Source organism: Mustela putorius, unplaced genomic scaffold (genome assembly GCF_011764305.1).
Source record: "Mustela putorius furo isolate JIRA1106 unplaced genomic scaffold, ASM1176430v1.1 tig00000224_pilon_pilon_pilon, whole genome shotgun sequence".
Taxonomy (NCBI): Eukaryota; Metazoa; Chordata; class Mammalia; order Carnivora; family Mustelidae; genus Mustela; species Mustela putorius.
This window is the reverse complement of record NW_025421321.1, coordinates 9,878,647-9,898,622: the sequence shown is the minus strand read 5'-3', so window position 1 is coordinate 9,898,622 and position 19,976 is coordinate 9,878,647. Positions and strand designations below refer to the sequence as shown.

At 45.2% G+C, this 19,976-nt stretch overlaps 1 protein-coding gene across 5 annotated transcripts in view; it reads left to right on the top strand.

The window, feature by feature from the left end:
* Positions 1–19,976, top strand: part of NPAS2 (neuronal PAS domain protein 2) — a 153,025-nt gene that overhangs the window by 64,231 nt on the left and 68,818 nt on the right. For all 5 annotated transcript variants that reach the window (XM_004753034.3, XM_045077700.1, XM_045077699.1 and 2 more), the window contains exon 2: positions 9,404–9,457. In XM_004753034.3, coding sequence (XP_004753091.3) covers positions 9,426–9,457 — 32 coding nt within the window. In that variant the 5' untranslated portion in view covers positions 9,404–9,425. The remainder of the gene's footprint in view (positions 1–9,403; positions 9,458–19,976) is intronic.

Below are 19,976 nucleotides of genomic sequence, written 5' to 3'. Positions count from 1 at the left end.
TCTACATGTATATTGCACATCACCTTCTCTGGAGACCCAGGAATGAGCTTTTCATCCCTACGGGGGTCTCTGTCTCCTGAATGAATCATTAACCTCCCACCTCCCTGCTGACATACTGTGGGACCGAGGGCAGATACGCTATGCGAAAGCAGTCATGCTGCCATTTGTTGGCTCCTGTTCACCCAGGGCCAAACTTCCAATCCATTGTATAGCAGTAGGAGGCTAGGAGAAAGAATGTTCCCGAACCCGTAAGGTAGAAACTTCACCTAGGTAATGAAAATGTCATATGCCGACCTCACTTTTGTTCTTCCGTTCAATTAAGGTCCATAGCTCTTTCTTGAGCACATCCTCAGTGATAAACACATCTTGTGTTTATTCCATTCCCTTCTCTCCCTCCCTCCCAGCCTGACAATGACCAATCTCTGCTGAGTGGGCAGGCCCACCACTCCAGGCAGTGTGTGAGCATGTATGTCTGTCTTTCTGCCATGCTCCCTCCCCTTCCTGCACACACACTTTTCAACCCCGACTGGTAGACAGGAACAATAATCCTGCCCTGTTCAAAGGTGTTTTATAGGCTTAAGGACCAGTTTCTACTGCTTGCTATTTAGCTTGTTATAGTTACTGATATTGTGATCAATAGTAGCTAGAAATTTTTGAGGATTTATATGTGCCTGAGTCCTGTGCTGGGGGTTTCCCACCAATTCTCTTATCTTTTTCTTGGCACCGGGCAACAAAGGAGGCCCTGCCGTATCCCCACATCACCGGAGAGGCACGAGGGCTGGCAGCACACCTCCTTGCCCAAGGTCCTACCGAGCTACTGAAGGGCAGAAGCAGGGTCTCAGCTTGGACCTGGCGACTCCAGCCCACCACGCCTTTTCTTCTTCCCAGAGGTGGATGCCAGCCTCAGGAGCTCAGAGACCCAGTGTGTCCTGCTAGCTCTGCCTCCTGTCTCAGCAGTTAGGGGAAAGAGCCCAGTTGGTGCTCACTGGTCTTGCTGGCTTAGATTCCGCCACTGGGCTACTTCCTGGGCCGAGCCCAAGGGGCTTTTCCCACCCCATCCTGCTTGGCGCTCTCCACCACTCTGCTTGCTGGCAGCCATACGTGGTCTCTGGAGGTGTGGCAGGAGCGCCCATCTGTGGGTGCCTCACGGCTGGTAACATACTCTTCCCACCCATACATTCCTTTCTTTCTCTGGGCAGGAGTACCTCTTGGTTCACCCTGCAGGGACCTTGCTGCTGTGCACAGAGCATGTTCATTGAAATTTAAGGCCAGTCAGAAGAAAGATGATCCTGGAGTCTCCTGCCTTAGCAGGGCCTCAGGCCCCCAGTGGGACCATGATGGGGGGAGGGCGTGGGATGGGCGGGCATGGGATGTTTGGGCATGGGGTGGACAGGCCTCACCTTGAGGCCTGGCTGCAAGCATCCCACTGGCCCTTTTCTGTACCCATGCATGCAGACCTACTTCTCATGCACGACTCACACCATCGCTGTCTGGTCAGTGTCAGCTTCACTTTAGGATGAGGGAAACAGAAACTCAGAAGTTTAAGGGACTTGCTCAAGGTCATAGAGTAAGTGGGTTGGAATTGAAGTTTAAATCAGCCTGCCTGGGAAGTCAGAAGCCGGAGCACGCACAGTGGGTGGTGGTAACGTGCCCGAGTCCCCTTAGAGAAGGCACAGCCCAGGATGGCTTCTGCTCACAGGCTCTGTGTCCATGAGCAGGTCCCTCAGAAGGGTGGTGCTTCCTGATTTGTAAGGGGAGGCCATCAGAGCCAGCCGGCTCTACCCATAGAACCAGATGGAGATAAAATGAGATTAGAGTTTTTCAGAACTTTGCCCTGGCAGAGGGTCAATGAGGAAGCCTTGGGCCCCTCCTACAGAATGTGAAGGGGCTTTTGCCTTTAGTTAATCGCTCCTGCACACACAGCAGTTTTTGTTTTAATTTGTGGTCTTCAGGACATGGTTGTGCCTTTAAATGTACTTTGTGAGTACTGTTATTCTGGACTCACCATGGTCATTGAGAGGTTTGTGGAAGTCGGGGCTGGGCAGTCACACCAGAATTCAGATGGGGTGTCTGACCTGCCTTTCTTCCCCCTGCCTGCCTGTCCCTCTCTCTCCTTCATGCCTCAGATACTTACACTGAGCACTCAGTATGGGTAAGGAGTAGGGTTGGACATGATGGTATGTGTGAAGACAGGTTATGCCTCGTTCTTGACATCAAAGAAGATGACCTGATTTTGAGTGTTGGCTGTGGGCCAGGCTTGTGCTGGGTACTTTCATATGTACAAACTTAATTTGTTCTAGAATTGCAGCTGTCCTCTGAGGGAGCTACCCCTCGCCTCTCTGATCAAAACCTCAAGGGCCTTCCCGTTCACGCAGAACGAAAACCAACCTTTGTCCAGTATGGAGGTCCATGGCTCACTTCCCTCAGGTCATAGCTCAAACGTGGTCTCTCTCTTTTTTTTTTTTTTTTAAGGATTTTATTTATTTATTTGAGAGGCAGAGATCACAAGTAGGCAGAGAGGCAGGCAGAGAGAAAGGAACGGAAGCAGGGTCCCTGCTGAGCAGAGAGCCTGATGTGGGGCTCAATCCCAGGACCCTGAGATCATGACCTGAGCTGAAGGCAGAGGCTTTAACCCACTGAGCCACCCAGGCACCCCTCAAACATGGTCTTAGTGGGACTTATGTGAGTCCCTAAAACACCAGAGCAGGACTCAAGCTTACTACGGTAACCCCAACCCCCAACCCTGCATCGTGTCTCCTTTATTTTTCTCCACAGAAGCAGTGGACTTATTTACTTATTTATTTGCTTGTGGCTTGCCCCCATCGCCCTCTACCTGCCCCCACCCTCTAAGAGCCATGACAGCAGGGGCTTTGCAGGTTGCTGGCACTCAGGGACTACCTGTTGAATCACCAAACATCACGTTAGTGCCTCATTGAATACACCCCATTACCTCTTCACAGAGAGAAGCCGTGTGCAGAAACCAGAGGGCTCAACATGGTTCAGCTTCAGTTTTTCCCAAATTAGATTCTACACAATCTAGATTCAACACAATCCCAATCAAGGTTGCAGCAGCCATTTTTATAGAAATTGACAATGTAAATTCTAAAAATTTGCAAGGAAATGCAAAGACCTAGAATAGCTAAGAATCTTAAATAAGAAGCACAAAATTGGAAAGCTCACACTACATTTCTACCAAGAATCCCTATAAAGCCAGAGGAGTTAAGATCGCGTAGAACTGTCTTAAAGATAGACAAATACAAGATGCCACAGAGTTGGGAAACAGAGCAAGCTTCCCTAAATAGCAGGTTAGCTGTCTTCAAATCATGTGCTCAGAATGTTTCCAGGTGAAGTGCCTCTCAGTTAAAAGCTGTGGGCTCAATTGTCCATCTGATCCAAGTTCAATGATTATGTATAAAATCTAAAAACAGAGAAGATGTTATATTCATTGTATTTTTTTGAGACTGAAAATTGGATCTACCACTTCAAATTAAGCAATTCTGTATCTGGAAAAGGGGTATTTGAAAGTTGAAGAAAAATGTTGCACATACTATGTGTAAATGTCACTAACGTGCAGTTTAGAGATAAGTTTAGCACAACCTCAGGCAGGCGGTTACGATATCACAGAGATAGTTTTGTTAATACTCTTGGTACGATGTGATAAGAATGGCTCTTTACCACTGTGGGCTTCCTCCTAAAAGCCTATATGCCTAGTCTGACCATGAAAAAAACATCAACAAACCCAAACTGAGGGATGTTCTACAGATAGTCCCCCAAATTGTCAAGGTCATCCAAAACAAGGAAAATGTGAGAATATATCACGTCTACACGATGCCTAAGGAGACACAATAACTAAGTGTAATGTGGTGTCCTAGATGAGATCTTAGGACAGGAAAAGGACATTAGGTAAAAACTAAGAAAATATTAATAAAATATGGACTTTATTTAACAATAGTCTTTCAATGACGGTTCTTTAATTGTGACAAGTGTGCCATACTAATGTAAGGTGTTGATAATAAGGGATACTGGATGCAGGTATGTAGGAACTGTCTGTAATGCCTTTGCATTTTCTGAGAAGGTGAAAGAGTTCTAAAAAACAAAGTTAATTTTTAAAAATGTTTATCCTGTGTGTCTGTGTGCAACTGAAACCCTGTAGATAGATAAACCTGAATAGATTCTATAAATATACATATAGGATCATATGAGACATTTGACCAAAATGCCACTGCAGTTCAATAGGGAAAGAAATGTCTTTTCGATAAATGATCCTAGAGTAACTGAATGTCCAGATTGGAGAGGAAAAAATTTTAATTTGTAATGGATTATAAATCTTAATGCAAAAGCTAAAATGATAAAGCTTCTAGAAGAAAACAGGATAATTCTTCATGACACTGAAGTGGCAAAGATTTCTGAGAACACAAAAATCACTGACTATGAAAATAAAAATTTATGAACTGGACTTTATCAAATTTAAAAAGTCACCATCAAGAACATGAAGAGGCCCGCCACAGACTGGGAGAAAATGTTCACAAATTGATATCTAGATCTGGTAGAGTCCTGTATGTGGAAGAGAGAAACTTCTACAGATCGGTACAAGGAAGACAAACAGCCCAATTTTTAAGAAGAAAGAAGAAACAGGCAAGAAAACTTGAAAAGACACCTCGCAGGGTGCCTGGGTGGCTCAGTGGTTAAAGCCTCTGCCTTCAGCTCAGGTCATGATCTCAGGGTCCTGGGATTGAGCCCCACATCAGGCTCTCTGCTCAGCAGGGACCCTGCTTCCGTTCCTTTCTCTCTGCCTGCCTCTCTGCCTACTTGTGATCTCTGCCTCTCAAATAAATAAATAAAATCTTAAAAAAAAGGGGGCGCCTGGGTGGCTCAGTGGGTTAAGCCGCTGCCTTCGGCTCAGGTCATGATCTCAGGGTCCTGGGATCGAGTCCCGCATCGGGCTCTCTGCTCAGCGGAGAGCCTGCTTCCCTCTCTCTCTCTCTGCCTGCCTCTCCATCTACATGTGATTTCTCTCTGTCAAATAAATAAATAAAATCTTTAAAAAAAAAAAAAAATCTTAAAAAAAAGAAAAAAAGAAAAGATACCTTGCAAAAGAAGCTTTCTCAGTGGTCAATAAGCACATGAAAAGATACTCATTACCATCAATCTCAAGGGAAATGCAAATTCAAATCCCAGTGAGCTCCCACAACACACCCACTAGAATGACCAAAAGCAAGAAACCATTACCAAGTGTTGGCAAGAATGAGCCACTGGAACTTTTACATGCGCCTGGTGCAAACATAAAATTGTAGGTTCACTTTGGAAAACAGTTGGCACTTTTTAATAAACTAAGCATGCAGCTATGCTATGATATAATAGTTACACTCTGAGATATAAACACCCAAGAGAACAAGCACTTGAGACTGAAGTGTAACTTATACTGGTGATGTTAATTTTGACCCTAGGGCAGGTGGTGTCTGCCAACCTTCTCCACTTACAAAGTTGCCCTTCTCCTTTGTAATTAATAGATATATCGAGGGAGATACTTTAAACTATGCAGATATCCTGTCCTCATAAACTTTTGCGTATTAATTTCAGCATCCATCAATGGAGCTTGCCTGCAACAGTTATTACTACACAGTACTGGAAGTGATTTTCTGTTTCCTATATTCCTTCAATATTTATGAATTGGAGTTCTTCTGTAAAGGAGATCAGCCCGCCCCCCCCCCAGTGCCCCTTTATTTATTTGTTTAAGTATTTGTATCGGTATGGACTCATGAATAGTTTCTTCTTTGGGTTACAATCTATCATTACTGATTTTGTGGCTTAAATAGTTCCAAAGATCTTCTCTGCTAAGCTCTCTTTCCTCAGCCTCTCATCATTATCATGTTATTATTTCTTGAGTGTTTAGTTCCTAGAGGCAGGTGCCTATCCTTCAAATGTGGAGAAATGTAAATGTTTTGAAAGACTCCAAATAGTTTGTGTTCTAGAAAATCCAAGAAACCCAGAACTGAAAGAGCCTCTTAGGAATGAACATTACTGGCATGCTGGGTATCCTTCCTGTCCCCCTCCAAGCCTCTCCACCCTTCTCTCTGCACCCAGGGTTCTTCCACACTGACGACGTCATGGGCCCCTGCCTGATCCTTCTGGGTGGTGTAGCCAATAGGAGACACCAGCGGGAGATGGGACAGGTGGAAAGGGAGGTGAGGTATTCATTCCCTTGACTTCTCTCTTAATGAAAAGGTTTCTTCAGGCTGGCTGCATCCTTCCACCAAAAGCCCCCTCCCCTATACAACACACTCCTTCCAGGTCTGGGAACCTATTTCCCTCTGGTCCCTTCACCCTGCGAGGTGTTAACAGCTTGTCTGATACCAATCCTAGGTAACCATGCCATCCCTCTTGGCTCCCCTAGACCCCACCCACACCTTTGTAACAAAGTCTCATTTCCTTTTGGGATTTTGACCAATAGATCTCATAAATGTCTAAGGCACTTAGAACATGTGGTTGTCCTGAGTAAAGATTCTGTAGCTTCCCTCCATTGTCCACTCTGGGGGTTGATCACATCAACAGTTATTTTCCCAGACCCAGACAGAATCTTCTCTGCCCTCATTTAAGCTCCTTTTTCTCTTCCTTGGCTGTGTGGCTGTAAAAAAAAAAAAAAAAAAAAAATCACTGCTCAAAATCCTCATTGCAAACTACGCAATTGAGAAGAGTGGTTGCCGCCCCTTAAACTTCTCAGCTGTTCTTTTAACTAGAGTTCGCAGAAAAAAATTTGTCTTTTGGCGCCCCCTCTCTCCTGTGTCCCTTTGGGCCCTGTCTAGCTCCTCTACATCCTGAAATAAGAGGCTGGCTCAAAAATACAGAGGTGGGGAGTACAGCCGTGTTCATAGAGGCACCACTTGTGATAATCAGAAGGTGGAGGCCGCTCGGTGTGTGTGGATGGATGACTGGGTAAATAAATGTGATAGAAGCACAGTGGACTATTATTCAGCCTTAAAAAGGAAGAAAATCCCCATAGACGCTATGACATGATAAATCTTAAGGACATTATGCTAACATTGAAATAAGTTTGCCACAGAAGGAAAAATACTGAATAACTCCAGTTATAGGAGGGGCATGGAGTGGTCAGATGCAGAAAGTAGAGTGGTGGCCGCCCGGCCTGGGGGAATGGGGAGTTAGTGATTGAAGGACACAGAGTTGCAGTTTTGCAAGATGAAAGGGTTTCTAGAGCCAGTGGTGATGGTTTCACAACATTGTGAATGCACTTAACCCCTGAACTGTCCACTTAAAAGTGACACATTTTATGTAATGTGTATTTCACTGAAGTTCCTTTAGTATAAAAAAATAACAACAGAAAACAACCATGGAGGGGCCTCTGGGTGGCTCAATAGGTTAAACGTCAGCCTTGCCTTTGGGCTCAGGTCATGATCTCAGACTCTTGGAATGAGGCTCCCTGGTCAGCAGAGTGTCTGCCTCTCTCTCTCCCTCTGCCCCTCGCCCACCTCTCATGCTTGCTTTCTCTCTCTCTCTCTCTCTAATAAAGGGAGGTTATGGGAGACAACAGGCTCAGTAGGCGTGGAGCTCCCATGGCCGGTGCCCCCAGAGAACTTGGCTTACATCACCTCTCTTCACACAGGTGCAGTTGAGCAGAATAGTGTAGACAGGGGTCACATGAGAAGAATCAGGCAAGGAAACGGGAGGGACAAGGAAGAAGTGAAATAGGTGCAGGTCATCAAGGCTTCATGGATTCAGGAAATGTTTAAGGACCAACAAATATAAAACAGAGAAGATGGGGTTGACAAAGAACAGCTATTAGTCACTTGTAAATTTTCACTAATGTCTAAGCAATCCCAGTAATCATGGTAACCCCATGATTCCAGAACCTCAGGAAATCAGGGTGAAGCCCACATCCCTCCCATGAACATGCTCTGTCCCAGGGGGTAGGGGGGACCCTGGTGAAGGACTTGGCTTGGCTGGGTCCTCGCTCATGACCTGGAGACATGTGTAGCCGACACTTTCCTGGGAGCACAGACCTGGCATCACGTTTTTCGTGTCTTAAAACTTTGACCAGATTCCATCTGGAAAACATTAAGCACATGCCCGTTTGCAGATGTGGTAACCCCATTTTAATTATGACACAAGCCTCCACTGTTGAATGGTGTGTCTCACAAAGCTATCCTTAAAACATGGTGGCTGTTGAGTGAATGGAGCGCGTGTGTAAACAGAGCATAAGCTTTGGAACTGCAAAATTCTCCCTCCTCCTCCAGTTCCCACCGGTCCCAGTGCACCCGGTGCACTACCAAACCAAAATCACAAAACCAGATTATCTTAGACAAAGATTCATTTGCCCCATTAAAACGTATTTACCTCTTGAAGTTTCGAGGGTGTTAGTGTATTTGCAAAGTGACGGGTTTTGAGTTCTGAGTTCAGACTGAGAACAGAGGCGTGTGGGCAATGGTGACTCAGCTCTTCCGGGGTCCCCACCCTTATCCCAGTCACTCTGCCTGCTCGGCCACCACAGGCTTCACCTCCATTCCCCTGCAGGCTCTGGCCTCATGGACACCCGGAGAGTGTTTCTGCTCGGAGGGCTGGCTGGAGGAGGCCCACCCCAGACAGGACCCTGGGAAGAGTGTGAATAAAATAAGGAGTCCGAGCCATGGCTCTGAGGCGTAAAGACTCACAGGCCTGCGTGTGGCAGAGGAACCTGGATCTGTAGGGCTTAAGACATCCAGCCAGCTGTCTGGGAGAGTGTAGGCTCTGGGCGGTGAAGTAGCCTCTGATGACTTCGGGCTGCAAGAACATTCCTGGATTGTTACTTAATTTTTTGCATCTGTGTGCCTCGACTGTCTAGGGAAGTATAAATGCCTTAAAGGAAGGATTAGGGCCCTGTTTTTTTCCTGGCTGCATGTAAGAGGGGTTTGTGTATTTGAATGAACAGATCTATAAATGGCATCTGTGCTTTCTTTCCTCTGTCATGGGCACCTTGCAGGTTTAAGATCCGGGATAAATAGATACTTCTTGAGCTGAGTCTAGACAACGGCTGTCAAAGTGTGATTGGGGACTCCTGGGGAGGTCAAAACAACTTTCCTAACAGTAACACATGGTTTGCCTTTTTTACTCTCGTGTATATACAGTGAACATTTCTAGAAGCTCTTTGACTTCTGATAACTGCATGGCTCTGACATTTAATGGAATGAGTGCTTGCATATTTAAAATTTTTCAGTTTGAACCTGCATACACAAGAGCTCTGAGGTGTCCTCAGTCATTGTTCAGAGTGTAGAGGGTTTTGCTGGCACCCAAATTTTGAGAAGCTCTGGGCTCAGACATGTAGGTTAGATAAGAACAAAATGATGACACCCAGATAGACCTGTAAGAAAGGTCTAGAAGCAGAACAATAATCATCTGTTCTTTTTTTTTGCAGGAAAAACTGCATAGAAAATCTAATGGATGAAGATGAGAAAGACAGGGCAAAGAGGTAAGAAGGAGTGGGTTTCATGCCTCGGCCTGTTCCCTGTGTCTGCCAGGCTTCAGGTGTTTGTCCTCGCTCAGCATGGATGAGAACACCGGCAAGACAGGCCGCTGGGGGACAGGCTCTTGGTATCCACTGTCCTTGAAATACTGCAGTGCTCTACTTAAAAAGAAAAAAAAAAAAAAAAAGGAAAAGAAAAAGACATGTAGACCAGCTCCCTTGATTTTGTTCCTTATCCTGAAGTTCCTCATTGTCTGGGGCTTGCCAAGTGGTTTATATTTTTCACACGTTTGTGTATGAAGCCTTTCAGAAGCCACTGGTTACCGCTTTCCCAGCACAGACACTGCTCGGTAAGGCAGCCTGGCCAGAGCCAGGCATGTCTGGGTTCAAATCCTGGCCCCACTGTGGGAGCTGCCCGGCTTTGACAATAACAGGGATCGTCCTTCCCACACACTGAGCACGTAGTAATCACCCTCGCGCACTACGTCTTCCATATACCCGGCCCCAGTTTCTTCATCGGCACTTGGAGATCCATCCCATATCTTACGCACTAATGGGGTTGGTCAGAAATCCTAGCTTGATAGCTGGGGTGTCAGAGCTGTTATAACCCTATCCTTGCTTATTCCTACACTGGGTATTTATTGAACTCCTATTGCGTGTGGAGTCATGGAGTTGATAGTTTGAAGGTAAAGAGCCCTCGAATGTTCTCAATATCACATAGTTCACCCCCAGGGGCAGTTACTATACTAGGCTTCAGAGCAATAAAGATGACCTGAGGAGGACACAGATGAATGGAGGTGGTCAGTAGGTGACAACAGACCATCAGGCTGCAGGTGACAGGCCTGGCAGTAGAGTGTACTCTCCGGGGAAAGCCTTCACTCAGGCCTGAGGACAAGCCTTCTTCCTCCGGTCTCATCTTGCTACTCGCGCCATTGTGTGTGTGTGTGTGTGTGTGTGTGTGTGGTGGGTCCTCAGTCCTCTGTGGCAGGCTCTCAGAGAGCTGCAGAGCTGAAATATTTGCCTGCTTCCCTTCACAGAACCAACGGTCTTGTTGTCACTTGAATCCTCCAGCAGCAATGGTGGGCCCTCAGAGGTCCCCTAGTTTGGCATCCACCTTCTATGGCACCTGTTGGGGGGAAAGGGTGGCAGGCATGGGAACAGCAAATCCCTGGCCACTCCAGACCTGCCCGCCGTGAATCACAGGGCACAGGGGGAGTCTGCGTTGCTTGTCAGTTCCCCATGTATTTCCTTACAGAACAATCAGGGAGCCGCAGAAATGGCCAGAGGTATAGGTGAAACGGGGTGGGCCCAGAGCTGAGATGGTTGGAACTGGAAGGTCAGCACTGGCTGTTCACCATACATTTATCTCTGCCAGTTCATGTTTGAAACTTTTCTCAGGGCGCCTGGCTGGTGCGCTTGGTAGAGTGTCTGACTCTCGGTTTCGGCTCAGGTCATGATCTTAGGGTCCTGAGTTGGACCCCATGTTAGACTCTGTGCTCAGGGTGGAGTCTGCTTGAGAGTCTGTCTCCCTCTCCCTCTGCCCCTCCCGCTCATGCTCTTTCTCTCTCTAAAATAAGTAAATAAAATCTCTTTTTAAAAAAAAGGAAAAGAAAATGTTCTCTAACAAAAATCTACATAGACAACAATTCAAGCAACACCTCAGTTTATTCTGAAGTAACACGCCCTCCCTTGGCATGGGGAACAGGGCTCCCCACAGCAGTGCTTCTCAGACCTTAAGCCACAACCTCCAAAGGTCACAGAATCTGTGGGGTCCCAACTAACAAGTGGATGAACAGACCATCCCAGAGCAGATGAGCATGGAATCCCCCTGCCCATCGTCATGGGCAGGCTAGCTCCCAGTTCTTTCCTCCGCATGTTTGGCCTCTCGGTCCCCTCGCAGGTAGCCATGAAGTAGGCTCAGAGGTGGACACCAGCCCTGTCCCAGCTCGTGAATTATGACACACCCTCCCCTTTCTCAGCTACCGCCTTCTCACCCACAACATCAGGCAGTCATTTCTGCCCTGCCCTCCTCTAGGCTGATTTTGGGAATCAGCCACAAAATACACAGAGAAGCTCTTGAGTATGTATGCACACACATGTGCATGTATGTTAATCGTCACATGTATGTGAAAATGCAGGACACTTTCATACGTTGACAGGGTATTCTTGTTAGCATCATGAAAAGCTCAGCAGCGATGGCCGGTGGTCACGGACTGCTTCCTGGATGCCCTAACCCTTTGATGTTAAGTCCTTTTCTGTGCATTCTCTCACAGCATCTCAACATTCCTTTGAGGCGTGTTTTCCTGTTATGCCCATTCTATGGATGAGGGAACTGAGGCTCAGTACCTGCACATATCCAGGACAGTGAGGCTGCTGGCCAGCCCTCACCTCCTCTTGACCTCAGAGGGGGAACAAGTCTAGAATGTTTGGTAATACTCAGATCCATTTGCCAGAACACCAGAAATAACATAGTATCCCTCATAACACTTGGAAAAAACTGGGACAAAAGGACCACAATCCTAAGATTATCTGCATTTCAAAACCTCTACTTCTAGCAGGCTCTGTACCAGCATGAGAGGCCCTTCCCCTTACCCCACCTGGAGGTCTGATAGGAACAGTTTGCACTCACATGATTTTTTTTTCATGAGATTAGAAATGCTCAGCTTCAGCTCAAAACCCTCATTGTCTCCAGAAAACACGCGCTCTGTTGGGCAAGTTTTCCAAAGCTTTAGGGGATTCCTGGTTTGTTTGGATTGTTTGATCAAGTATTCTAAACCAGGACACAGTTCCGCTTTCTTCTGTGAATTCCCATGCAAATCTGGGGAGTTTTGAGTGCCCATTGTATGTCAGAACTGATTGCTGTTTTTTTCTTTTTTGAGAGGAAAAATGCAAAAACACGGGCCTTGAACTCAAAAAAGGGAACAATTTGATGGAGAGACATTTGGAACCCCTGGATAACGAGGCTCCCAGTGGACCATTTTGTGGTCCAGTCCGTACACCTCCTTTTCTAATTCTGGTGTGACGTAGTTTTGTGGTGTGTGTGTGTGTGTGTCTGTGTGTGTGAGTGTGGTCATCCAGGAAGCAGTGGGCAGGAAGTGCACAGCTTAAAATGAGACAGGCCTGCCTTTGACTCCTGACACTTTTACTTTCTGTCCTCAGATGAGCTACTACACTTCTCTTCACTGCAGTTTCTTCCTTTGTGAAATGGGGCTGATGATAGTAGCAACCTCTTGGTAGGGTTCTGGCAGGAATTAAAGGAACGCTGGAGAGGACACGGTGCTAATAAGGAACACTAAGGTGTCCGGAGCCCTCACTGTGTGCCTGCAGCATTTTGCAGGCGTGACCTCTGTGATCTTCACAGCAACCCCACACCCTCGGTTATTACTGGCCCCATTTTACAGCCAAGAATGCCAAGGCGTGGGATCACACAGCCAGTCAGCGGCAGGCAGGGATTCAAATTCAGACATTATTCCGAGTCCGGGCTCCTAACAACTTCCCATGACAGTCAGTAAATGGAAGCCTTTGGGGTGACCACATGCCCAAGGCAGAGAGTCCCATAGGAATCCTGGCTTTCCAAAGAAAGCCAGTGTCTGTGACTTGGCAGTATTATAAAGTACGGCTTCCCTCATTTCTTGAGAGAACGGAACACTAACCCGAAACTCGTTCGTGTTGGACTCTTCCTTCTGTCCCATATTAAGTGATTAGTTCATCAGCATTCATTAAAGTGACATCATCTCCTACAAAACTACAAAGTTTTGTTTCCATTACTGCGTATGTTTTTGTCGCAGAAGGGAAGATGTGTGGTGAGATTAGAGCCGTCGCTCCCTTTTATTAATAAGAATGAAGAGTGTCAGGCAGAAGGAGCCAATTCTTGGTGTTCTCATTACAGCAAATGCTGGTTTGCACACACAAGCTGAAGTCAGGCAAGAGGGAGATCCAGGGCGGCAACCAAGAAGCCCATACATGCACATTCGCAGAAGCCAGCATTGCAGAAGGAAAAGCCTCAGTTGCTGGGAGGCTGCTCATTTCTCCTGGTTTCCCCAGGGGTGATTTATCCATGTGGACCAATGACTGAGACCATTCAGTCACCCTCCGGTCTGTATTTGTTACCTAAGTAATACACTAAACAAGTGGAAGAAAATGAGGAGGCTATGCAATGTTATCCTGCCCTCAGAGGGCTTCGGGTAAGTCAGAGAGGCATTCTGGAAAACAAGCATAAAGGAAGAGATGTATGCTGCAGGGTCTATGTTGAGCAGAGCTGAGGTGATTATCAGAATTCATAAGCTCTGTTTCTCAGCCAAGCTCTTGCGTGGAGAAGAATATGGTTAAGAGGAGGAGACTGGCCTCATTTTATTGTTTCATTGCTCTGGATGTAAATTCTGTAGGTCTGAAAGGAAAAGCTGGTCTGGTCCATGAAGGTTGTAGCCCACTTGGAGAACTCCAAGTGGGAGTTCTCCTGATGCCCCTGGGTGCAGGCTCGGTGCAGAATGAAAAGCCTGGCCCTCTTCACAATGGCTTGATGTTTCCAGCTGGAGCTGATCATGCTAATTTTGCTGGAATTTTCCTTCCTAGGCTCTTGACTGGGGAGTTATGCACATCATCGTAAGTCCCGACACAGGGGGGAAAAATGGCAGGAAGGAATGTTTGAGACTTCCTTTCTGTTTATTTGGTGATTAAGGCAGTAGCAGGCCTTGCAAGAACGTAGATATATCAGGACACACGATTCATTCATATTACCCTGTAATTTCCAGATGAGTGATTCTGTATTCCAAACAAAGGGAACTCATACTCGCAAGCAGAATGCTAATTCTGACTGTGGCCCAGTAAAAAGCAGAATGGAAAAGGGGCCTCCCTCTGTTTGGGGCTCTTGGTTCCTACCCTGGTGGGGTACTTTGTTTGGCTAAGAAGAATTATCAGAAGGAGAATTGTGTGCCTGGTAGGCTTCGAAACTTGGGAAAGCCCTAGCCTAGGGACACCCAGAACCCTCTGGGAGCATCTGAGGCAAAAAGGAATTCACTAAAAGCCCTTTCGATCATTTCAATAAATTTTAAGTTGAAAAAGGATGGTCTGAAGCCCACCATTTTGAACATGCAGCTTTTCTGCAGGAAAAGCTAAATATTCCTTTGAGAATTGCAGTAACAAGTTCCTAAGGCTTGCTCCCGTGAAATTCTCCCTGTGTGACCGTTAAGTAAGAATCACCAGAAAATTAGGCCAGTTTCCCATTTGGGCCTCGACATTTTCTGATAACTCTGGTTAAGAGTAAAGATGTCCCTGTTACATCTCAGAAGAAAAGAATAGCACCAGCTGAGCCCCACAAACTCTTCACCAATCAAAATTCTCCAGAATTCTCCAGGAGATGAGGGCAACACCAGCCTAACCCATCTAGCACCATGTGGGGTGACTTCTATCTTCACACATCCAGGTGACATTCGCTCCTTGAACAGAGCTCCTGAGCTCAGTGGTGTCCCCAGCCCCCACTGTTTGGGGGTGAAGGAGGCTTCCTAGCTCATGGACATGAGTAGGTGTGTACCTGTTCCAAGGACCCAGGCCTGGGCCCAGGGGAGGTCTGCATTGACCTTAAATGGACCTTGCTTTATGACAGAGTTTCCAAGAATGGTAAACACTAATCTGAAGAAATACCCCCCAATATAAGTTTGGGCCATACTGTCTACTTTTTCCTCCCTTTTGAAGAGTGTCAGGGCTCCTTAGCCCATTCAAAATACTAAGATGGCAATTAGCAAATAACCCAAAGTCTGTTCTATTTTAGGTAACTGTGAATTTTAAAAATTATCTAGAAAAAAAAACAAACCTAGATTAGTAACAACAAAATAAACTTCTCTGGCCATAGTCCTTCTTTTTTCTCTAAATAATTCTTCATGATTTTCCATGGAACACCCTTTGCCCAATACTGTCTTTTATCAACTTTATCCCCATTATTGTTGCACATTTTCTTACATATGAAAAAACACCAAAACAACATTTGAAAAATAGTGAAATGTTTTTAAAAAGTCAACAAAGCTCATTCATAACCATCGCTACTTAGAGAGAGCCACTGTTAATATTCTGACATATTTCCCATCTAGTTTATCTACAGTGCCCTTCAAATTTTAAGAGGAATCCTCTTCTAAAGTCTTTGTTCATGTGGCTGATCAGACCCTAACTGATTCTTCATAGAAGTTAACCTTTCGTGGATACAACTGTCTTAATGTGGAGAACATTGGATCCTTCCTCAACCACTCCCTGTGTTTCAAGTTCCCCCAAAACCTTTTGTGGAGACTTCAAAAGAACTGTAAGACCCAATCCTGATAAGCCTTCACAGACAGGTTCATTTTGCTCGGTTTATAATTCTCGGGTTTGAAAGACCAAGTTTGCATGCTGATCGGTTTCTGTCTCATCCTATAATGTGAAATTAGCCCAGTTTTGATACTCCAGAATTCCTGGTCTAGAAGGATTCTTGGGCATCACCCAGTCGTTGCCTTAGGCATTAACTCTTCCTGCATATCTGTTGTTGTATAACAAGCCTCTCCAAAATGGAAAGATTAGAGTGACAGCATTCATTTGCCCATGGACCTTCAGCTGGAGTGGGGCCTGGCAGGGAATGCTCTTCCCTGTGGTCTCGGCTAGAGCAGCTCAAAGATGCTGGGCTGGAAGGGTTCCCGGGTGGCTTGGTCGGTTGAGCATTCATTCTTGGTTTCTGTTGGGGTTGTGATGGCATGGGTCATGGGATTGAGCCTGCCTCCCCCTGTGTGCTCTGTGGGATGTCTGCTTAAGATTCTTTTCCTCATCTCCACCCCCCATGCATGCACATATGCACACATCTCTCTATCTCACTAAGATAAATAAATAAATCTTAAAAAAAAAAAAAAAAAAAAAAAGATGGTAAGCTGCAACCACCCAAAGACATGCTTTCTTCCATAGCTAGTGGTTGATGTAGGCTGTCAGCTGGGACTGTGGCTTTCCACGTGGAAGTCGCTTCCTCACAACAGGTGACTGGGTTCCAGGGCATCATGCATGGGCGAGAAAGCCAGAAGGGAGCTATGTGTCCTCTTACTACCTGGCCTTGGAAGTCAAGCATTTCCCTTGTGCTGCATTCTGTTCTCTAGATGCAAGTCACTGAGGTCAGCCAGCCCAACTCAAGGAAGGGAGGTTTAGAACTCATGTTCTGATGGAGAAGGAATTTCAGAAAAATTTTTATAATTCTCTGGTTTAAAATCACCATATCACTGTCCTCACTATTTTATAAAAGGAACCTAAGACCTGTGGAGGTGGGAATGCGTTGCCCACTCTCTCTAGGCTTAAGTGGCAGAACCAGGACAAGAACTCACATTTTCTGGAAATTTGTCTAATGCTCCGTCAGCTAAGCTATACCATCCTGATTCTCTGCTACCCCAACCACTCTTTAACTTCCAATGGTACCTGTAAGTGTGAAACTAATATACTTCATAAATTGCCTTTCGCATTGTCCCCATGGAGACTCTCTGTAGGAAAAAGTCACTCTATATAGAACTGCGTACTTATAGACCTATTGTTATACCTTTTACTCAAAAACCCAGCTGCTCTTGGCAGCACGGGCAACCCACCAGTGCTTCTGTCACCAGTTCTGGCCACTGCCTTCCAACTTTATTGGGTAGCATTTGATTTTTTCAGCTTTTACTCCATTTGGCCAACCACGTGTGATTCAGAGAAGCATCTTGTTTTTCCCTCATCAGTATGTTCTATCTACTCAGTTAACAGAACTAGACTTGTGGGGGCCAGTTTAAAAAGATGGCATCCTTGGGATTAAATTAAACATCAGGAAGGGCTCCTAGTATGGAAGTGTGTCTCGTGTTACAGATACTGTCTCTCTAGATGCTGGAGAGGCTTGAGCAGAAGATGTCCACCAGCCCAACCTGTCTGCACATGAAGTAATAGTAATTTTTTCCTCTTTTCACCAACTTTATCTTTATTCTTGATCTAGTTTACAGATCAGAAGTTCTGATACAATGATTTTTCATTTCTTCCCTTTAGGGAAACCCAGGATTTGGGGTCACATATAAAATGTAACTGCACCACTGTCATGTGCCTTTGTGAATTTAGAGAGAGCTGAGGACACAAACCTATAAGAGCATGTTTACATTCAGCTGCCTGCCCAAATTCCCTATTCTTGCCATGGGGCCTCTCCTAGGAGGATAGGACATGAGCATCTTCCTTCCTGGTCTGTGCCATAAGCGTCTCAAAAGGACCTGCTCCCCACCCAGCTACAGCTATCCTTCTTGAGTGGTTGAGTGTAAAGCCCAGTCTTGCACACTAAATATCCACATCTGTGATCATCCCCTCACCAAGGTGGGGAGAGAAACCTTGAGCATGGTTTATATAGTATGCCTCATGAAACCCCTGCAACAGAAGGACCTTCAAGGTTCCACCTATCGGAGAAATGAAAGAGGGTTGTGTTTGTGTGTGTACATGTGTGTATACATGTGTGTTCCCCTTCCACAATACCTGACCTTGGAACCATGGTCCTCTCCCACCTTCCTTTCCACAGTGCCTCTCCTTCCTTAAGTCCCCTTGATATACCTTAAGCAAGGTAACCTTGTAAGAATGCAGGCTGCTGTGCTAAATCTCACGTAGCTCCTGAACAGCAGGTACAATAACCCTATGGAATTCCAGAGCTCTGGGAGCCTAAACTCCCCAAGTTGCTTCTCCACTTCCTCATATCAGAGAGATCATATGATAGTTGTCTTTCTCTGATTGACTTATTTCGCTAAGCATGATACCCTCTAGTTCCATCCACATCATCGCAAATGGCAAGATTTCACTTTTTTTTTGATGGCTGCATGGTATTCCATAGTATATATATACCACATCCATCTGTTGTGCATCCATCTGTTGATGGACAGCTAGGTTCTTTCCATAGTTGGCTATCGTGGACATTGCTGCTATAAACATTCGGGTGCACGTGCCCCTTCGGACCACTACATTTGTATCTTTAGGGTAAATACCCAGTAGTGCAATTGCTGGGTCATAGGGTAGCTCTATTTTCAACTTTTTGAGGAACCTCCATGCTGTTTTCCAGAGTGGTTGCACCAGCTTGCATTCCCACCAACAGTGTAGGCAGGTTCCCCTTTCTCTGCATTCTTACCAGCATCTTTCATTTCCGGACTTGTTAATTTTAGCCATTCTGACTGGTATGAGGTGGTATCTCATTGTGGTTTTGATTTGTATTTCCCTGATGCTGAGTGATGTGGAGCATTTTTTCATGTGTCTGTTGGCCATCTGGATGTCTTCTTTGCAGAAATGTCTGTTCATGTCCTCTGCCCATTTCATGATTGGATTATTTAAGAACCAGCTTTCTGACTAGAGGAACAAAAAGGGAGCCATGGGAACCAAAAAAAATACTGGGCAGAGATCTGAGAAGAAGTAGCTCAGGGAAATGACCATATAAAGAGGATTATGAGATCTAAGCTCACCACCAAATTGAATATGCATGGGTCTGACCTTAATGTACCATAGCCTTTCAGATCTGAACTGCAGGACAGACCACCACTCAAGATCTAAGACCAGCTACATAGGACAAATCTAAATAACACCATGGATTTCTTATCAGAAACCATGGAAGCCATCTAGAAGTGACACAGTATTTTTTAAAAGTTGAAGGAAAAGAAACATTAGCCCAGATTTCTAGATCCAGTAAAAATATCCATCAGAAATGAAGGTAAGTGAAGACATTTTCAAATGAAAACAAAACAAAACAAAAACAAAAAACAGGGCACCTGGGTGGCTCAGTGGGTTAAGCCTCTGCCTTTGGCTCAGGTCATGGTCTTGGGGTCCTGGGATGAAGTCCTGCATCGGGCACTTTGCACAGCGGGAAGCCTGCTTCCCCCCACTCTCTGCCTGCCTCTCTGCTTACCTGTGATCTCTTGTCTGTCGAATAAATAAAGAAAAAATTTTAATTAAAAAAAATCACTAAAAGTTTTTTTTTAATCAGTAGACCTGCTCTGAAAGAATTTCTAAGGAAGTTTTTCTAACAGAAAGGAAATGATACCAGATGGAAGCTTGGGATAAGAGATATAGATGAAGAGTAACAGAAATGGTAGATATCTGGCTACATAGAATAGATAGTCTGACATTTGGGAAAAGTAACATAATCTGACATGATTCAGCATACGTAGATATCGTGCATAAGATAACTACAACATAAAGGGAGGGAGGATATAGGGAACTAAATGGAATAAAGTTTCTACATCCTACTTGAAATGGTAAAATAGTTTAAGTTGGCCCTGAAATGATGTTTTTATATTGTAATCCATAGAGTGATTACTAGACACTATACAAGGAACTGTAGTAAATAAAAACATGATAGGCTAAAATGAAATACTTTTTTAAATTAAATAAAATGAAATAAAGAATCCAAAAGATGGCAAGATAAGAAAAATAGAAAACAACAACAAAAAACAATGAAAGTAAAACAAAACAGAAAACGGTAAAATGGTACACCTAAATCCAAACATCTAATCCCATGAACTCTAAGTGATCTAAACATGCCAAC